This window comes from Choloepus didactylus, chromosome 18 (genome assembly GCF_015220235.1).
Source record: "Choloepus didactylus isolate mChoDid1 chromosome 18, mChoDid1.pri, whole genome shotgun sequence".
NCBI lineage: Eukaryota > Metazoa > Chordata > Mammalia > Pilosa > Megalonychidae > Choloepus > Choloepus didactylus.
In genome coordinates, this window is record NC_051324.1 from 31,430,541 (window position 1) to 31,449,696 (window position 19,156).

The window sequence follows — 19,156 nt, forward strand, 5'->3', positions numbered from 1 at the left end:
TCTGTCTAGTAGAAAAGATAACCCCAAAGCTTACAGTCTTATTGCCCTGTAGGATATTAATCTTTCTCCAAACTTCAGACTGCTTTCTCCAGCGATCTATATAAGTCTCTGTTTCACAAATTCTCTTTGAATCATTTAATGGTTCCCTCCTAATGAGTTCAGTACATCTCTAACAATATTCAATCTATATTTGAATGATTCATGTTTTCAGCTCTTTAAAATTATACTATAATATGGCTCTCATTTTGAAAAGCACTTATCCAAAGTCAGCAATTCCTTCAGTTTCATTTCAATTTCTTTTTCCTCTGAAAATTCAGGTGAAGTTGAATTGAATGCTTTTTATTAGATGCAGAACAGAACAATAATTTTTAAAAAAGTAATTAGGAAACTCCCAGGCAGTAGTTGGGAGAAGCGAGTTGGAGGTGGGGTGGTGTCTTGCATTCCTTCTCCTCAAGAAATTTCCATTCTTCCCAGCCTTTCTGTGATCTTTAGGTCTGATTTCAGGTCCGTCATGCAATTCTGAACTTGCCCATTGCGGGGGTCGGCACAGATACGTCTCCCCCCTTTGGTGAGAAAGCTGGGAAGCAACAGGGAGAGAGATTTGCTGAGGAGTGCTCAGCAAAGGGGAAGGGGATTCCCTGCTTGGTCCAACCTTTCCTTTCCTTTTTCTGCTGCAGGCAGCTTGGGCTGAGACTCCCTTTGTAACTTGTGGGAGTTGCCCTGGGCAGCCTTCCTCCTGCTCTTTCCCTCCCTCCCCACCCTCGCTTTTCTCTGGGAGCACCGCATACCTGATGCCCTGCAGCTTCCTAGTAAGGACCCAAGCTGCCCCTTGCCTGGAAGGATCCAGAAGGGGGGCTTCCCTGGACCCCCACCCTCGGCCACCCCTCAGCTGGGCACTGCAGGCTCCCACTCCCCCAACATGTGGCCGGAGAGCTCGGCACTCACACGACACCTGGCCGGGAGCACCAGCTGCTCGTTTCAAAATAATCTTCCATGAATAAACAACGGACGTTTCGTGGGGTGTAGGAGAGGCAGCAGTCAGAGGGTTGGAATGAGTCTGCAGCAAAGGAAAAGGCCATTTAAGGGCTGAGTCTTTTTTTTTTTTTTTTTAAGGAAAACTAGATCCTTTCTTCCTTTCTTCAAGAGGAAAGGAGAGGGTGAGAAGGCACCGAACTAGGAAAGGATGATTTCCTCCTCCACTTGACGGCATCCCCTTGCTTCAGACCCTCCCCAGGGTTGAGCTGTGTGCCGGGGGGCACCCAGGGTGGGTTACTCCAGGGCCAGGGCTGTTTCCCCCAGAAGAGAAAGGGCATGGTGCCCACAGGAGGCATCAGAGAGCACTTCTACCCCAAGCAAGCGGGCGCCTGGAACAGCCAGATGGGAGGAGAGAAGTCACAGATGGAGGAGGTACCCGAGCCCACCCTGAGCTTCCTCGGAGATGTTCACTACCCTCAGGGCCCTGCCCTCTCCCCCGCCCTGTATATGGAGTGGATTGAAGCCACGGAGCAAATCTGTTCCTGCCTGCTGCTTTTCAACACGTGCCATAACGGAACACTTACTTTCGTGAAATACTGGAGGGTTAAATTGATCCACTGCCATGATGGGTTCTCTTGCCTCTGGGAGAAGCAGAAATTTGGGTGAGAAATCGCTAGGAGGAAGCATGGTCTTAGCATCTCCACCCACTCTATTCCACAATCCACTCCCCACAGCAGAGGCACTGAGGCTGGGCCACCTGACACCTGTGTGGGGTCTGGGCCATTTCCACTCCCCACAGCAGAGGCACTGAGGCTGGGCCACCTGACACCTGTGTGGGGTCTGGGCCATTTTTTCCATTAGGCCCCTGAGATTTTTCAGGGTACTTTGAAAATGTTTGAGACATGAGAACATTCTATTGACTCTGAAACACAAAAAGCGAACTGCAAATTCAACATGAATAAATTAATTGGTTGCCTACATAATGTGACAGTGCACCATTCTTTATCCACATTTCTGGAACCCAGAGAATTCTGAAAACAGAAATTTTTTTTTATTAACTCATTTCTTGGAAAAACCTGAATTGATGTGAACTGAGGTGGTGGCATGATGCCACCTGAAGTGAAGCAAGCCTATTATTTAGCCCACAGTACATATTCGTACATACTTGAGGCAAAAATATTACTGTTTGATTACAGGATGCCTCCCAGACTCCACCAGGGATGTTAAGTAATGTTCAGGTATACATCACCTTTTTAAAATTCAAAAAAGTCTGCATTCCAAAATATAGTTGTAGTCCTGAAGGTTTTGTATAAGGGATTATGGGCTTGTGTTATGATGATTAGGCAAATGCATCTCTTACATAGCTCATTTCTTGTATAGTTATATAAATCATATTTAATGAGGAATGTGGGTTTTAATATATTTAATATGATATGGGTGGGGCTTGCAAAATAAAAGATCTTAAATGGTATTGTCTTTCCATTAACTATTTCCTAACTAGTTCATATGCTAACTTTACCACTTACTAGCTGTGTGATCTTGAGCAAGCTATTAAACGTTTCTGTGCCTTAGTTTTCTCATTCGTAATAGGGAATTTTTTTTTATTTATAAAAAAATAAATTTTTGCAATAATAAGCAAAACTACATTACTTTGTAAATATTCAGGTTTTTTTTTTCAAACCTGCAAACATGGAAATTCCTCACTCTTCAACCTGAAACCTACTTCACAGGAGGATTCATCGTGTTACTGTCTATAAAACACTTAGAACAGTGCCTGACACATGGTAAGTTTTATATATGGGTTTGTTAAATAAATAAATAGAATGGCTAAGGGACCTTGGATGAGTCACTTTCTCTGCCTGGTCCCATTTCCTCTCCCAAATGACAGTTTTTAACTAGATGGTAGAAAACAGTTCTAGCATTGTAGAATTCTATGGTTGTTTCCAGTAATATACAATTTTTCCATAGTTCTTTTATCTAGGATTTAATGGTCCTATGCCAGCTGGGAGAAGGCATCAAATCACTCTGCCCATGGCAAGGGAGATCACTGTGCCCCAAATGGGACCATTCGTCCTTATACCCTTTTTCCCCAGAACCAAGGCTGCAGATGGAGGCAGGTCTGTGCCCTGCTGCTGCTTTTAAGAAAGCGCCATATGCCATGTTTGTGATGGGGAGCAGACTTGGGAGGGCAAAGTTGTCCTCTGTGTCTCCTCCCCAGCATTGCATGCTACCACGGACCTGGTCCTTGGAGCTTTCTTATTGGACTCACCGTACAGGACCCGGGCCTGGGACCCCAGGGTGGCAGCGAGGATGAGGAAGGAGAGGGCAGCTGCGGAGACCGTCATCCTCTTGGTGGGCAAGCAGAGCTGGCCTGCGGACTGCTGGGCTCACTGCTCCCGGAGGCCCCGGGACCCCGGTTCTGCCTTTATATTTATAAGAGGAGGCTCAGGAAACCACAGGGCGGAATATTCGAGAATGGACAGAATGCTATCCCTTGGCTGCCCATGAGTCAAGGCACTATTTTGAAAAAAGGGAACAAGGCTGGGAATACAACAGGAAGTCAAGGTCAAAGTTGACTTGGGGCTTTCTCAACTGTCCCATATCTGGGGTTGATGGGTACAGGTAAACAGAATTAATATTTTAAGAAGCCCCCTTCCCTTCCCTCTAAAAAAGAGTATTTTCCTCAGGAGTAAACCATGAGCACAGAGGCCTAGTGTGGGGTGGGGTTGGGTTCCATCTCAGACTACCTGGAGTCCCAGCCAGAAGGGACCTTAAAGCAGGAGCCGGTCCTGCCAGCTGCTGGGACAGAGAGCTGGAGTGGCTCAGGACTTGGGTCTGGGAGACCTTCCCGGGCACTGAAGGTCCTAGGTCCTACCTACCCCATCTTGAACTTTCAGGTCCCAAATAATCTATATAAGCAATGGCGATTCCTAGAGGGAATGTTCCAGCATGTAAGCCTGGCCTTAGGATTCCTTGAACAGTATCTCCTGGTACCTTCTCATGGCCGCAGGGTAAACTCCAAAGTCTGAGTGTAGAAGGCCCTTCAGAATCCAGCTCTCCTGGCATATACTTTTTCACTATTTTCCAGTGTAATGACATGTTAATGAATATTACATTTATCAATTGACAATGCATTCATTAGTTTAGATTTTACAGTTATTTTTCTCTTTCAGAGTGCATATATATATATATATATATATATATATATATATATATATTTAGGAGCTAAACACTGGTGTCTAAGTACATAAATTGACCCCATGCTACACTAAGACCTAGTAATCCTTCAACCCTCAACTCAGCAGTCGAGAAGCTCTACCAGGAGGGCTTCTGGACTCTTCTCCCTCCTTCAAGGCTGGGCTATACCTGAGTGCTTCTACAGCATCCAGACTTGAATCTACTTTACTTTAAATGCTTAATACTTATTGGCTCCCCACAAACAACAAGTTTTTTGAGGGCTGGTTCTCATCACCTTGCTTTCTCTCTGAGAATTCCTGGGCAAGACTCCAGAGCACACAACAAAATCTGTAACCCTTTGGGAAATCCTCCTTTATTGTCATACAGGTTATAGATAAAGTGGCCACATAATTTGCTGTTCAAATCTGGACCATTTTGAGAGTGAAAGGGCACACTATCAATAATTATATTAGGACTTTTCTGGCAGACTCAGATGTTGAGTCACCTAAGTTATGGATCATGGAATGATGGAGCAGAAAAGGACTTTATACACAATTTAGTCTAATGTTTTCAAACGTGTTCCGATGGTGAGCTACAGTGAGAAATATGTTTTAAATCTTACTCAGAACATCTATAGATGTAACCAATACATGCTTGACCTTACAACACGTGTCCTTAGATTTTTATTATCCTTTCCTTTTCATTTCATTTAAGAAAATGCTAGTTGTGATCCGCCAAATTGATTTCACAACCAGTGAGTCCTGACTTGCAGTTTGAAAACAAAGAAAGATCTCACTGATCTAGTATCACTTCCTCTTTAGCCAGAGAGAAAGTTGAGGTTCAGCAAAGAGAAGGAAATTGCCCAAAGCCGTGCAGCTACTTACGGGCAGGGCCAGGACAAAAAGCTGTATCCCCTGACTCTTAACCCGGAGCATTTCATATATGGTGACTGAGCAGCAACCTTAGGCCTCCTATACCATTTTGCTTCTCTTTGCAAAGAGGCGCTGGCCACTCATATATTATCTGGGGAAGGTCTTGGGGCAGAAACCAGTCTTCATTTTCAGACATCTCTTGACGTTAGAAAACTTCCCATTTAGACCGGCTGAAATCTGCCTCCTTGAGGCTTCCCTCCTAAGTCCTACCTGCCCAAGGGGACCCAGGATGGTGGAGAGAGAGAACTAAGGTATCAGGAAGGCAGGTTGCCCAGACAGGAGCTCACAAGGGGTCACAAGGTTCAGTCTTATCTTTTGCTTTGGGTCATGGAGAAGCCTGATGACTTACACGTGACCTCCTTTACTGCCCACTGCACTGCAACTAGGGTTTTTCTGTTCTCCATCTGTAGGCCTTTGCTCACCTGGGAAAGGCTGAGTACATACTGTTTCTTGTTCCATGCAGATCACTTGCCTTCATTTAGCTTTTCTTCCACCATGCAGCATGGTGTAGTGGTTAAACATGAGGACACTTGAGCCAGATGGCTTGGGTTCAAATCCTAGCTCTACAACTTTATTGATCTTGGCCAAGTTCCTTACTCTCTTTGAGCCTCAGTTTCCCTAGCTGCAGAATGAATATACTAATATCTGGAGGATTAAATTGTGTGCTATCCCTACCTCACACTCTACACAAAAATCAATTTCAGATTAAAGAATTAAAACAGTACTAAAGAAATTTATTATTATTATGTATTTTAAAATTTAAAATATTGGGGAGAGAAAGTCCTTTTTAAGTATGACCAAAAACCATAAGGAAAAGTTTGACTTTATAAATAACTTTTATATGGCAAGAGATACTATAAAATTAAAAGATAATCACCAGACTGAAAGAAAATATTTTAACATTTAATATATAAAATAAAAAGGGATAAAATAAGAGTTCTTTTTATTGACAAGAAAAAGGCCACTCTCCCAATAGAAAAATGGGCAAAAGATTAACAGGAAACTCACAGAGGAAATGCAAATGACCAATAAGCAAATGAAAAGATGCTGAACTTAAGCAGTGATCAGAGAAATGCAGACTGAAGCAACAATGAGCTGCCATTTTCCTCTTATTGGGTTGGTAAAAAATAAAAATTATTGGAAATATAACTGGGATTATTGAATGACTTGGATTTGCTAGGGGTAAAATAATGAAATTTTTTTTTTTTAGTTTTTAATTTTTGTTAAAACAATGTGTGCCACCAACTTTGATAAGTTGACTTTCCCTTTCCCATTTGTTAGCAGCATCTTAAATAAACCCTTACAGCTTTTTGGCCATTTTCAGGCACCAATGAATAGCTTTGTTTTCAGATATCATGCAGTCCAATCTGCTCTAAATAAAAACGTTAATCTCTCATTCAAGTTGTTTTCCTTTAAACAATGGGAATTCATTGGCTCATGGTTTTGAGACCAGCCCCAAATTGACGTGTCAGCAAGGCAATGCTTTCTCCCAGAAGACTGTGGTGTTCTGGGGCTGGCTGGCTGCTGGTGATCCTTGGGGTTCCTTGGCTTTTCCGTCACACGGCAATGCACATGGTGGCATCTTCTTTCTCTTCTGGTTCCACGGACCTTCAGCTTCTGGCTGCTCCCAATGGCTTCTCTTTGCTCATTCAATTTTAAGCTTTTTCCCTCCTGATGCAGATTTGGAAACCCGCAGATATGGAAGGGAGACATGGTCTCTCTTTCTTTATCCTATTTCCTCTCTGTGGTCCCTTGTTTGGGGGTGGGGAGCAGATAGCAGAAGAGAGGCAAGAAAGGCACAAGGCTTTACTTGACTAATGCTGTTTGTGACCTGGCCCTGGAGCCCTCTTCATGTGACAGATGCCCCTGTGCTGGCTCTTTCTCTTGTGGAGCTTTTTGTTGTTTGGAGATGTGCCCCCATCCCTGGATCTCCCACTCCACTATTGCCTAACACAAGTACTGTACTTGGACCCACTCAGCTCTTGTCTCTGGTGGTCCATTGCACAGCCTTTCCACTGGGGTTATCTCACCCTGCCATGCAGATCCTTTGGGTGGTACCTTTTAGGATGGCTTAGGTGTAGCTACCTTCCACATTGTCCACTCTGGTCTCATCTGTGACCTTCTGTGTTCTACACCTACGTCCTTAGAAAAGAGCATCTGTTGGCACCAGTTTGGATCAGTGCTATCCAGTCTAGCCATCTGTGGCTGGAGTGCAGAGTCGAGTGAATCCTCGAAGCTTGTTAGCGGAAATGTTTTGACTATGTTCAAGCCTTGTGTTTCTGAATTGTATAAAATTCTCACACAAAAAATGGACAAAAAAATCTGCTGATGGGATTCAATTCCTATTTTTTCCATTTACAATGATAATTTTAGATGTCTTATATATGAAGTATAATCATATGCCAGCACATACATGTATGTGTAATTTTCAGAATTATCATGCCCAGAAAAGGAGTTTTCCCCTCCAGTTTGAGAATTAAATGTTTTCCTCTAGAGCAGAATTTAAGCGCATTTTTCAATATAAGGGTAATTAGATGTCTTTGAGCATAATGGTAATCTCTCTTTTGGCATGGGTAGCATATGGGTCCTGTCTTCCAATATTCCAACTAGACAGAATCTGCTTATTTCATTCGATGCATCAATAGCCACTTTCTAGACATATACATCTGCTTAGAATTTCTGAGAACTGTCTTGCACTGGGTGGTGGAGGGTAAGTTTCTGAATCAGAAGTTTAGTAATTTTCAGTTCTTCTTCTTTCTGTCTGGCTGCTTTTTCTGATAGCTTTTGGTTGTTCTTCTGCATCTAGACCCCAGGCTCAATTTTTTGATGTCTTCTCTGTTTAGCCTCTATTCACTTCCTTGATGACCTCATTCAGCCTCTGGCTCTAAATGCCATCTATATACCCTGAACCTCTACCCTGAACTCTAGACCTTATATTCAAATATTTCTGCTTGACTGTCTCATAAGGTCTCTAATTTAATGTGTCCAAAACTGAGCTCCTGAAATTCCTCCCCCAAACTTACTGTTTTTACAGTCTTTCTCATTTTAGTAAATGATACAGTATTCCTCCAGTTGCTCAGATAAAGAAACATTGGAATTATGCTTGACTCCTCTCTGTCTCACATCCAACATCCAATCCATTAATAAATCCTGTTGGCTCTATCTTCAAAAAAAAATGTATCCAGAAATTGATTATGCTTTACCAGCTCCATTCTCTCTACCTGGTTCAAGCCACCCTCATCTCTCACTTGGATTAATGTAAAAGTCTCCTAACTTGTCCCCTTGCTTCTGTTCTTACCCTCCCTCAGTTTATTCTCAATACCACAGCCATAGTGATCGTGTGAAACTGTACGTCACATCACGTCAATTCTCGGTTCAAAACCCTCCACCGACATTTTATTCCACTCTAGGTAAAAGCCTGATCCTTACAATAGCCCATAAGCTGCTCCATGGTCTGGGATGGCTTAGCTCTCTGTTTTTGGGACCTCCTACTCTTGCCTTCACTCACTCTGGTTATGCAGGTCTGTACCAGCCCCAGTACCTTCTGTTTCTTCTGCCTGGAATGATCTTTCCTCGGGTTTCTGCATGACCTGCTCCCTCCACTCCCCAGGTCCTAACTCAAAGTCATCTTTTCAGTAAATCTTTCTTTGGTCCTTCAATCTAAAATCACAATCTTCCCCTGCCCAAATTTCCTCTCTTTCTCCTGGACACAACACTCTCTAACACACCATGTTTTTTAATTCTAAACATTTTAAAGGCCTGTCTCTCCTTCTAGACCACCATGAGAGCAGGGATTTTGGAATCTTTGTTGGCTGTTGTTAACCTGGTATCTGACATATGGTAGGTTCTTCATCTGGGTACCCCTGAAAGAGGAACATGAGAACTTTTGGGTGCAGCTAGTTTATTTGGGAAGTATTTCAAGGAGCAGGAGTGGGGGACTGGGACCATTTGAGGTGATTGGTGCTTGATTCTGCTAGGATTTTTTTTTTTATTTAAGCAGTTTTATTGAGATGTATTCACATACCGTACAGTCCATCCAAGGTGTACAATCAATGGCTTTTAGTATGATCGCAGAGTTCTGCATTCATCACCACAATTGATTTTAGAGCATTTTTTTCATTATTCCAAAAAGAAAAACCCCATACCCCTTAGCAGTCACCTCTCAATCCCTCTATCCTTCCCTAGCCCTACATAACCTCTGACCTAATTCTGTCTCTATAGATCTATTTATTTATTTCAAAAAGAAATAAATTTAGGTTTATTTATATTTAAAGAATATGAAAATTTTACTGTTAACTATAGTCTATAGTTTGCTTTAGGTGTATTTTTCCACATATACTCCCCTATTATTAATATCTGGTAATAGTGACGCACATTTGTTACAGTTGGTGAAAGAACATTCCTCTATTTGTATTATTCACATGCTGCTAGGATTTTTTGAAGAGCCTTATGAAATGCATCTCAGGACAGTTTGTCTGGGGGCAGAATTTATCTATTGTTTTCTATCCCTGTGGCCCTTTTAAAATATGGCCACACATTCTTCAGTACTACTCCAGTAGTGGGATCTATGTATCCTCCCCTTGTAACGGGTTATGACTGTGTCAACCAATAAACTATGCCATGTGATTGCTGCAGCTAGTCATGAAAGCCAATGGAGCGTCAACCTTGCTCACTGGAGCAGTCACTCTTGGGGGCTTTCACCGCCATCTAAGAAGTCAGACTCCCTTGGGGCTGCCATGCTGAGAGGAAGCCCAAGCCACAGGGAGACGCCACATGCAGGTGCTTTGGTGGACGGTCCCAAATAAGTCTAGCCTTCAAGTGATCCCAGCCTGGGTTCCAGACATGTGCACTATCTAATATAGTAGCCACTAGCTGCCTGCAGCCATTGAACACACAAAATGTGGCTAGGCCAAATTAAGATGTGCTGAAAGCATAAACTGGATTACAAAGACTGTATATCTAAAATGTAAACTTTTATACTGATTTATTAAAAATATACATTTATTAAAATATAAAATTTTAAATATTGAATCCATGTTGAAATAATTTTTTGGGATAAATAAAAATATTAAGATTACTTTCTTCTGTTTCTTTTTGCTTTTTTAATATGGCTACTAGAAAATTTAAAATTACTTATGTGACTTGCATTATATTTCTATTGGACTCTAGATGATTCCAGCTTTCTGTCATTTGAGTCACTCCTAGCCATTTGTATCTTCCACCTGGTATTGCAGACATCATGAAGCAGAGACAAGCCATTCCACTGTGCTCTGTCTGAATTCCTGACCCACAGAATTTATGAGCATAATAATAAAATGGTTGTTGTTTTATACCACCAAGCTTTGGGTGGTTTGTTACACAGCGATAGATAATGGGAATAGCATCTCTTTGGCCAAAAGTGGCTCACAGATATTAATTTCCCCACCCTTCTGGGTTGCTCATGCATATGTGTTGCACATATTCTTACAGGCATTGCACACTGCAGCAAAAGAGAAGCCCCAGGGCAGGAAGCAAGAGTTATGAAGTGCAGGCTGAGCAGAGTGCAGGCTGACCCTGTCAGATTACACCTGCATGAAACATGTATGAACACAAAAGTGAGGTGCTGCCAGATTAGACGCACCTGAAGCTGGGCAAAGCCTGGGCAGAGGATGAAGTAAGAGATGGGCTGATAGCATGGAAGTGGTGTGTAAAAGGACTCAGTACTGAATGCATGTTTGTTAAATGAAAGAAAAAATGAACAGATATCTGATTTCACAGACTTCTGTGGTTTCTTGACCTCCCCCATCTAGCAAGCACTCTTGTGAGTGGTTTCTGTGTACTTCCTGAGTCACATTGGTGACATATTTAAGAACTGGATCAGCTCTATTTGTGACTTAGCTTGGCATGCCTGAGGGAGTGGGCTGTGCTTCCCACATGGGCCGCTGCATGCTCAGAGTCTTCCGAGGCTAATAATGACAGTCAATGCTAACTGAGCACTTACCAGATTCCAGCGTTGGCACTCTAGTCCTTGCTGGCCTCCTCTCAACTGCCCTACGAGGTGTTTAATCACTTCCTAGTACTGCCCAGCCTGCCCCTTTGCAGAAATACTAAATATCCTGTAAACACAGCTCTTACCACATCCCATGATATATGCTTGCACAACATGTTTGTCTAGCATAAGCTGAGCAATCCTACACTATTACTAGGGGGAATGTAGGACAAGAGTCAACACATTTGGGCTAAAAGGGCTCCTCAGTGGGGTAGCCTGCCTTCTTTCTCAGAGCTCCACTTAATCTGTGGAAATTTTCTGCTGTTGCTTTCAATTTCCCCTCTGTTTCCTTTTTTGTGGGTCCATTCATATTTTGTATATACGAATATACAGCTCCCTTCTGAGGAAATGGCCCTGCAGATGTGATTCTTCCCTGCCTAGGTTGCTGTTCTTTGAGTTTCCAAGTGAAACCAGCCCAGGTTCCTGGCCTCATCTGGTGAACCAGGAATTGTACAGAAGCCAAAGGCGCCTTTGGGGACAGATGGCAGACATGAGTCAGCCAGCTATCTCTGAGATGACTTAAGATGAACTCTTTCCGCTAGGAATTCCATAGTAAATTCTGCCAAAGGAACCCAATAAAATCCTTTTAGTTGTGAAGTCAAAATGCCTATTTTGTTGTCTCTAACAAAGGCGAGACAGTGCTCCAGTTCTCTCTCAGGCCAGCTGCATGTCCCAATTTTCAAAGCAGCAGGACTAGTACTGCTTGAAGACTCAGGCAGGAGAGGACACTAGTCTGGACCCCTTGCTTTAGAGGACTCTGCATATCACAAACTTGCAAAAAATACATTTGTCAGGGAACACAAGGGCACCTCCACACTTGGGATCCGGCCCTCAGGGCTGCCACAGCATGGCCTGCTCCTCGAAACATCCGCTCTGGTGACGAACACTATTCAGGCCTCAATTAAAAATGCTTCTTCACATCTCCTGCCTATGTCCTTGAAACAAAACACATCTGAGTCCAAGAGCTGTGAAGGTTTGTGGGTGGTGCCATAGCCAACATGGCCAATTCCCTTCGGCTTGCAAAGAGTATCTGAGCTGAAGCATTTAGGTAAGAGAAGAGTTAAATCAATTAACTTGCCAGAATCTCTCCTCTAAGATGGCATGAATGCAATACATTCTTGCATAACACAGGATTGTTTCCTGGCAGTGCTCAGTGTTCTTTTTCTTGCTTCATTTTGTGTTCCAAACTGTGGCAGTGGAAGTGACAAATTAGGGCTGTATGTGCAAAAAGTTGCACATGTTTACAATATTAAACAGTTCAGTTTACCCTTCAATTTGCTTTTAGCTTGATAAGTTTAAAATATTGGCAAACATGACAGGGGAGCCTCCTTTAGAATTATTGCCCTGGGCCCTGTAAATGTGAAGGCCAGGCCTGGGCAGGATACCTAAACACAGTGTGGCTGGTGAGAATAGTTCCCGGGCTATACTATATCCCATAAGTCCTTGCAATAAATATCTGTGATTGGAAATAATCTGCATGTGCCTCTTCCTTGTGCATGATCTTAAATGGCCTGACTATTTCACTTGGGAAAACCTTTCTTTTTAATAAATAAAGGGAATGGCAGATCCTACCAATTCATCTTTTTGTTTCTACTGATGTCTGCTACACTGGGCCTGGGAACCTCCTTAGAGCAACAAAACTAATCCAAACAACAATATCCCCTTCAAGAACCCCATAGCTCAAGTCCTATTTTATGCTGTGGAATTGAAACTGCTCTGATATCACAAATGGATAGGGTCCCTCACTTATCTTCTCACTATACTAGATTCGTCTTTAGTGATATCAAGTCAAATAAAGAGGGTTCAGTTCTGCATCAGATGCTTCTCCTCACTCTAGCCTGTTTATTTGAGATTGGGTCTTGGTTCAAATATTTGACTTATTTCTTCCTTTGGTAGGCTGTTGGTGAAATTGGCTGCAATAATTCCTCCAATGCAGTCTGCATGCCCTTGGGAAGTCACTTCCCTACTAGCTCTGGTCTTGGCTATGTGACTAGGTTTGCCTAATGCGACAGTGGAGAATAAGATGCAAGCAGAGACTTGAAAAGAGCTGGCTCATTGAGCCTTGCACTATTTTGCTTCTGGGAACCTTTATGCCACCATGTGTACAGGTCCATGCCAGCCTCCTGAAGGATGAGAGAGTGCAGAGAATGCATGGAGAGAAAGAATGCAGCTCTCTCAGCTGAGAGGTCATCCTGGGCTTCCGAGCTCCAGCTGAGCTGGCTCAGACCAGGAGAACCATCCCTTCAACCCACAGAACTGTGAGAATTGATAAACATTTGTTGTTTCAAGTCACTGAATTTTGGAGTAGTTTGTTACACAGCAAAAGCTAACCAATAATCTCCTCTTTGGGCCATACAGATTGACTTACCTTCTTTATGAGTTTGCTGAAAGCAAAAATATTTGTTCCTTGTTCCAGAGGCCTATTGCTTTTTGTTAAACTAGTACTTGTTACAGAAAGACTACCACAAATATTAGTAAAGATGCTTTTATTCTACTTGGGATGGAGATAGAGAGGACTGAAAAAGTCCCTGAAATCCAGAGCTGTGGAGCCTTCATGTCCATTCGGGATTTCCGAGGAGGAAGAAATTGATCCCTTTGGATTGGAATGATGAGAAAAATTCATGGGAAGGAGAGTATTTGAACTGTATCTCAAAATCGGACAGAGACTGTCTACTGTTTAAAAATGCAGAGAGGGGAGAAAGAACATTCCAGTCAGAGGTAACTGCAAATAATACAAATAATAAATAGTTGTAGTAAGACATGGGCCTGTTACTGTTTTAAGTGCTTTACAAGTACTTTGTAAATATATTTTCACTACAACCCTGTGAAATAAGTACAATCATTATCCCTTTATGATGATGAGGACATGGAGGCACAGAGAGGTGAAATAATTTGCCCACCCAGCTAGTAAATGGCAAAGCTGGGATTCGAACCAAAATTTGTCTGAAACTAGAGCTCACCCCATTAAGACAAAGGCATAGAAATGGTAAAATTTGAGGTATAGTTTGGATGTGTTCATTCTATACAAACAATGTGTAAGTAAGCACAATCATTAATATTTTTAAATTAAATTTTTGATTTTGAGGTAATTGTAGATTCACATGCAGTTGTAAGAAATAATGCAGAGAGATCCCATGTACCCTAACCCATTTTTCCCCAATGGTGACATCTTGCAAAACTACATTATAAAATCACAACTAGTATATTGGTGTCGATGTGTTAAAAATACAGAGCATTTCCATCACCACAAGGATCCCTCATTTTGTTCTTTTGTAGCCACCCCCTCCTGTCCCCACCCCTCCTTAACCCCTGGCAACCGCTATTCTGTTCCCATTTCAAGAATGTTATACAAATGGAGGCATGGAGTATGTATTTGCGAAGGCCTTTTGTCACTCAGCACAGGTATCTAGAGATTCACAGTTGCTGTGTGTACTGATAGTTCATTCTTTTTATAATGGAGCAGTGTTCCACGGTGAGGATGTAGCACAGTTTAACCATTCATCAGTGAAGGACATCTGGGTTGTTTCCAATTTTGGCTATTACAAACTAAGCTACCATAAATATTTGTGTACTGTTTTTGTGCGGACATAAGACATCATTTAATGTGGTTATCAATATTTTAAGACAATTCCTATGAGGTTTTTTTAAAAACCAAGAGTTATTTTTTTTAAAGTAGAACTAGGGGCATGTGCTTGTTCTCCCCCTGTGCCTTCCTTCCTCCGTGGAGGGAGAATCTCCTCTGCCCATCGCAGCACCTGCTGCTCCTTGGCCACAGGTGTGGCCCCACATCCCAAGGATGGCATTTGGGGTCCTTCCCTAGGACTTTCCAGGTTATCAGGAAGGGAGGAGAGGCAGTTCCCCTGGGAGGCGAAGGTCCTGCCAGAGAGCAAATGAATGGACACCAGGGTCCGTGGAGCGCCTGGCTCTGGGACCAGCATTCCCTGGACGTTGCCCCTGCCGTCTGCTCTGCTTGAGCACATGAGCCAATTGACCATCTTGCTTCTCCCGAGGACATTTTGAATGGGCTCTTTGTCACACGTAAAGGGAAGGAAAGGATCTTCAGTTCTCCATTCCTGGGCTTGTTCCTGTTGAGGGTTCTGACTCTCCCGCCTTCAGTTCTGAGATCCTGGCCTGTCAGAGGGACCCGTGAAACCACCCAAGTTCCCAACGTGCCTGGCATGGTTTTAGTGGAACCACCTTGTGCTTCCTCCAAGGCTCTGATACTGTGTCTACCTTGAGGCCTGGAGCCATAGCCGCTCGGGGCCTGAGGGCTGGGTGACTGGGGGCTGAAAGAAAGTCGGACTGGGGTTAAATTCAGGGCTGGCAGGGGTGGAGAGGGGTGGACTGGAGGTGGCGTGAGCCTCTGCTCTCCCTGCATCCTGAGCTGGGACACCCCAGCTGCCGTGTGGGTATTCTGCTTTGACCCAGGTCAGAACTGGCTTTGTGGGTGTGTGAGCTGGGCAGTCTCACACAGCTTAGCAGGGCCTCGTGCTTGTTTTGATGCTTGGCTGGTATCATCTTGAAACTCTCAGTAATTTTTGAACAGGGACCCAGCTCTGGGTCTGTGGGTAGTGAGGGGCCAGGCACTGGGGAGGCTCAGGTGTGCTGCATCAGCCTTTTGCTGCTGCAGTGAGGGGCAGGAGGCGAGAGGCAGAGGATTTGCAGTTAAACCTCAGTTCAGCTACCTTCCTTATGGGAGCCTGCAACCTTCTGGATTGTCCCCCATTCTTCAAGACCCCGAAGCACCACAGGCTTGATGTCTTCTCCAGTGATTCATGGGGTCTCCTTAGTTGAATTCTCTTTTCATCTTCTCCCTCCTGGACTCAGCCCCTCATTACCCATTGGGACCTCAATCTTGAGGAATCTCCTTGCAGGCCAGTCCAGGTCAGAAAGCCCTCACCCCGCCCCCCACCTCTACCTGTATCTGCATACCTGACAGGTGTGCAGAGGTCTGGCTCTCCCTTGGAAAGTATCCACCTTCCCTTTCTGTGTCCTACTGGTTTCCCTCCACCTCTTGATATCAGTGGGGTTGTCACACAACTGCTGCTTTGGGGCAGAGGGGAGAGGTCTTAAAAGAATGCACCACAAAACTGGGTGGGATTTTCCAAGAAAGGGAAGAGGAAGAGCAGGAAGTCAGGTCAAATGCTAGTCCTGCCGAGAAAAGGGTGGCGTGAAGCTGGGCTGTCTTCGCCAGGATACTCCGACCTGCTTCTGTGCTCAAGAGCACAGGAAACGGGGGAAGCAGCAGGAGGCAGCGGGGCAGGAGGACGGGAGCCATGCAAGGGGGCTCTTCCTCCTACTGTTTTTAAATTTCTCTTTTCTAATACCTCTCCACTTCTTCTACCTCTTCCCCCACTTCTTCTACTAGTCCCTCCTGTCCTTCCTTCCGCAGACCCTCCCCAAGGCTGGTTGTCCAGGTGGACCCCAACAGGGCAGGATTGTTCCCCTGCAAAAGGAAGGGGCCACACCCTCCCCCACACCGAGGTCTCAGGGAGATGCTGGGACAGGAAGGGAAGGTTTGTCTGTACCCAGCAGAGCAAAGGCCTTGACTAGGAAGCAGGAAATCTAGACTTGTCCTTGTTGCTACTCCTGAAAGCTGTGTGACCCCAGACAGAACACTTACCCTCTCTGGGCCTCTGCTCTTGAAACTGTACATACTATCAGATGGGGCATTGTACTGGGGTAAAGGTGCATGTCTATGTACATACCTGGTTGCTGTAATTTCCAACCTTTGTGCAGTACAGGCAGATATAATTATCATCCTGCTACAGTTGAGAGAACGCAGGCTCTGGAAGGCTAAAGACTCTTGGATGGTCACAAGCTGGTCGATGGCTGAGCCCCAAGACTCATGCTCCCTGAGAGCAGAGACCTGGTGTGTTGCTGCTCACCACTTTATTCTAGCATGTTGAGTAGGTGACACTTAGTAGGTTCTCAAGACCATTGAGTACATACATGGATAAATAAATGATTGATCAATGAATGAGTCAGGGTTGGAACCTTAAGTCTGCCTGACTCTAAAGCTTGTGATTGTCCTATTATCTCTTGTTCTTCTAGACACTGGAGTACTGATTATGCTCCCAGTTACCCATTTATTAAGTCCTACAATGGGCAGGGTCAGGGAGTGAGGCAGTCACCTCAGGTGCAAAATTTAAGTTTTAAAATTTTAATGCAGTATTATAAAAATCAAAATTAAGCCCCCAAATCCACAATGAACAAAATATCAAAATCTTAAATAAAGTTAGGATCAGTAACAGTGCCATGCCGAGCCATATTGGAGCCTGAGACAAGAGGAAATATCAGTGGGGGCTTCCTGTTGGAAACTCCATCTGTCTGTCTGTCTGTCAATCTGTATTTACTGAGTGCTGGGTATTCTGCTTGGCACCAAGAATAATACAGAGAGTCAAACGATCGTGTCCCATTTTCCTGCAGACAAGCATTAAATGATGACACATGTAATTATACGCTTATGTATTATAATAAACAGCACAATGCAAAATAACATATTGGGGGTTCAGGGAAAGCCTCTCTGAGAAGCAGACATCTAAGCTGAGAACTATAAAATGAGCAATGTTAGGCAGCTTGAAAAGTGAGGAAAAGAGAATACGGGTAATGAGAATAGCTTGTGCAAAGGTCCTGAGGCTGGAAGTCCTAGCACGTGCCGGGAACCGAGTGTGGCTGAAGTTCTGAGCAGGGAAAGGGGGTGTCCCCGATGGGGCTGGAGAAGCAGGCAGAGGCCAGGCCACACAGGGCAGCACAGGCCGTGTTGTGGATTTGAAGTTTAGTTTATCCCGAAGGCGACAGAAAGCCTTTGAGGTGTTTTAAGCAGTTATACATCTTGGTAAGGTTACTGTGAGTAGTTTGTGAAGAATGGATGTAGGGGCCACGAGTGGAGAAACCACATAGGAGGCTACTGCAGGTGGAAATGATGGGGTCAGACTCGGCTGTGGCCTCCTTGGGAATGAAGAGGAGTGGATCCTTGAATGAGGGGTTGGTGTGGGGGTGACTGGCTGGGACTCCCAGCTCATTTGCCGGGGTGGGGTGGGGTGGGGCAGGGCCCAGGTGCTGCTTCCTGCAGTAAGAGGAGCCTAGAAAGAAGCAAGATCTCCTCAGATAACCAAGATCTGGGTCTCAGTTCCCTCAGAGCCAATGGACCGGATGTTAGAAGGGAATAGCCACACCCAGCTGCAGCTTTCTGCTCACTAGGCAAGCCTGTCCCCTTAGAGTATGTCCAATTAGATACAATACTGCAAAGACTGCTTGCTGAGTCTAAATATCGTCATCCATCAGCGGGATTGATAAACTCCCATCACAGGGTAGCTACTCAGCACGTTGTTGGTGCCCCACAAATCTAAGCTCCTGCTGTCCCTGCTGTGACCAGGTGGCAGTGGGCTGCCTGTAGGATTCTAAGTCTAGGGTTGTTGTGGCCGCCTCTGGCTGCCTTTCCCCTTCCCAAGCCCTGACTTCCTGTCTGGCCCTGCAACATCAGGCCTGGCCTGTGCCAAAAGCTCGTTGCCCGTTCTCTTCCACCCTCACTGCGTTCCTCCAGGAAGATTCAGGTGGCTCCAAAGTGACAATCTGCCTCATGGCTGATTCCTGGCCCTTTGGTTTTGGCCCTTTTAGGCCTGTTAAAGTGCTCTAGTCAGTCACATACACTTTAGTATGAAAAGCAGCTCAGGGAGCTGGTTTTCGGATGGCCTTTGAGTGAGGGGGAACTGAAGGCACTGGTCATCTAAGGATGGGGGCTGTGGGGGTCCCCTAAAGAGGCCTAAAATGGGGAGCTGCGGGCAACAGAGGCAGACCCTTCTCAATTCCAGATTGGACAACCTCCCTGTCCTCCCCAAAACACATGTGAAAAAGAGGGAAACCACTAATATGGGCATGAGGCCATCTTGGTGCAGGTTCACAAAGAAGACGTTTTGTGACTCTTAAGCCTCTCAGCCATGTTGAGGAAATACAGGTGGGAGGAGGGGAAAATAGGGGAGAAGATTCTGGAGAGGCTGTGGGAGAGCTGGGAGTTCTAATCCTCAGGGGAGGGGTGGGGATG

The 19,156-nt window shown here is 44.5% G+C and overlaps 1 protein-coding gene across 1 annotated transcript; it reads right to left on the reverse strand.

The window, feature by feature from the left end:
• Positions 1 to 318: 318 nt before the first annotated feature.
• LOC119513361 (C-C motif chemokine 23-like) lies at positions 319 to 3,454 on the reverse strand. The gene is made up of 4 exons (XM_037808513.1): positions 3,245 to 3,454; positions 1,560 to 1,616; positions 946 to 1,057; positions 319 to 577 (listed from the first exon to the last, which is right to left on the reverse strand). The coding sequence occupies exons 1-4, from the start codon at positions 3,318 to 3,320 to the stop codon at positions 451 to 453; spliced, it is 372 nt and encodes a 123-aa protein (XP_037664441.1). The 5' UTR covers positions 3,321 to 3,454; the 3' UTR covers positions 319 to 450.
• Between the last annotated feature and the right edge of the window lie 15,702 nt (positions 3,455 to 19,156).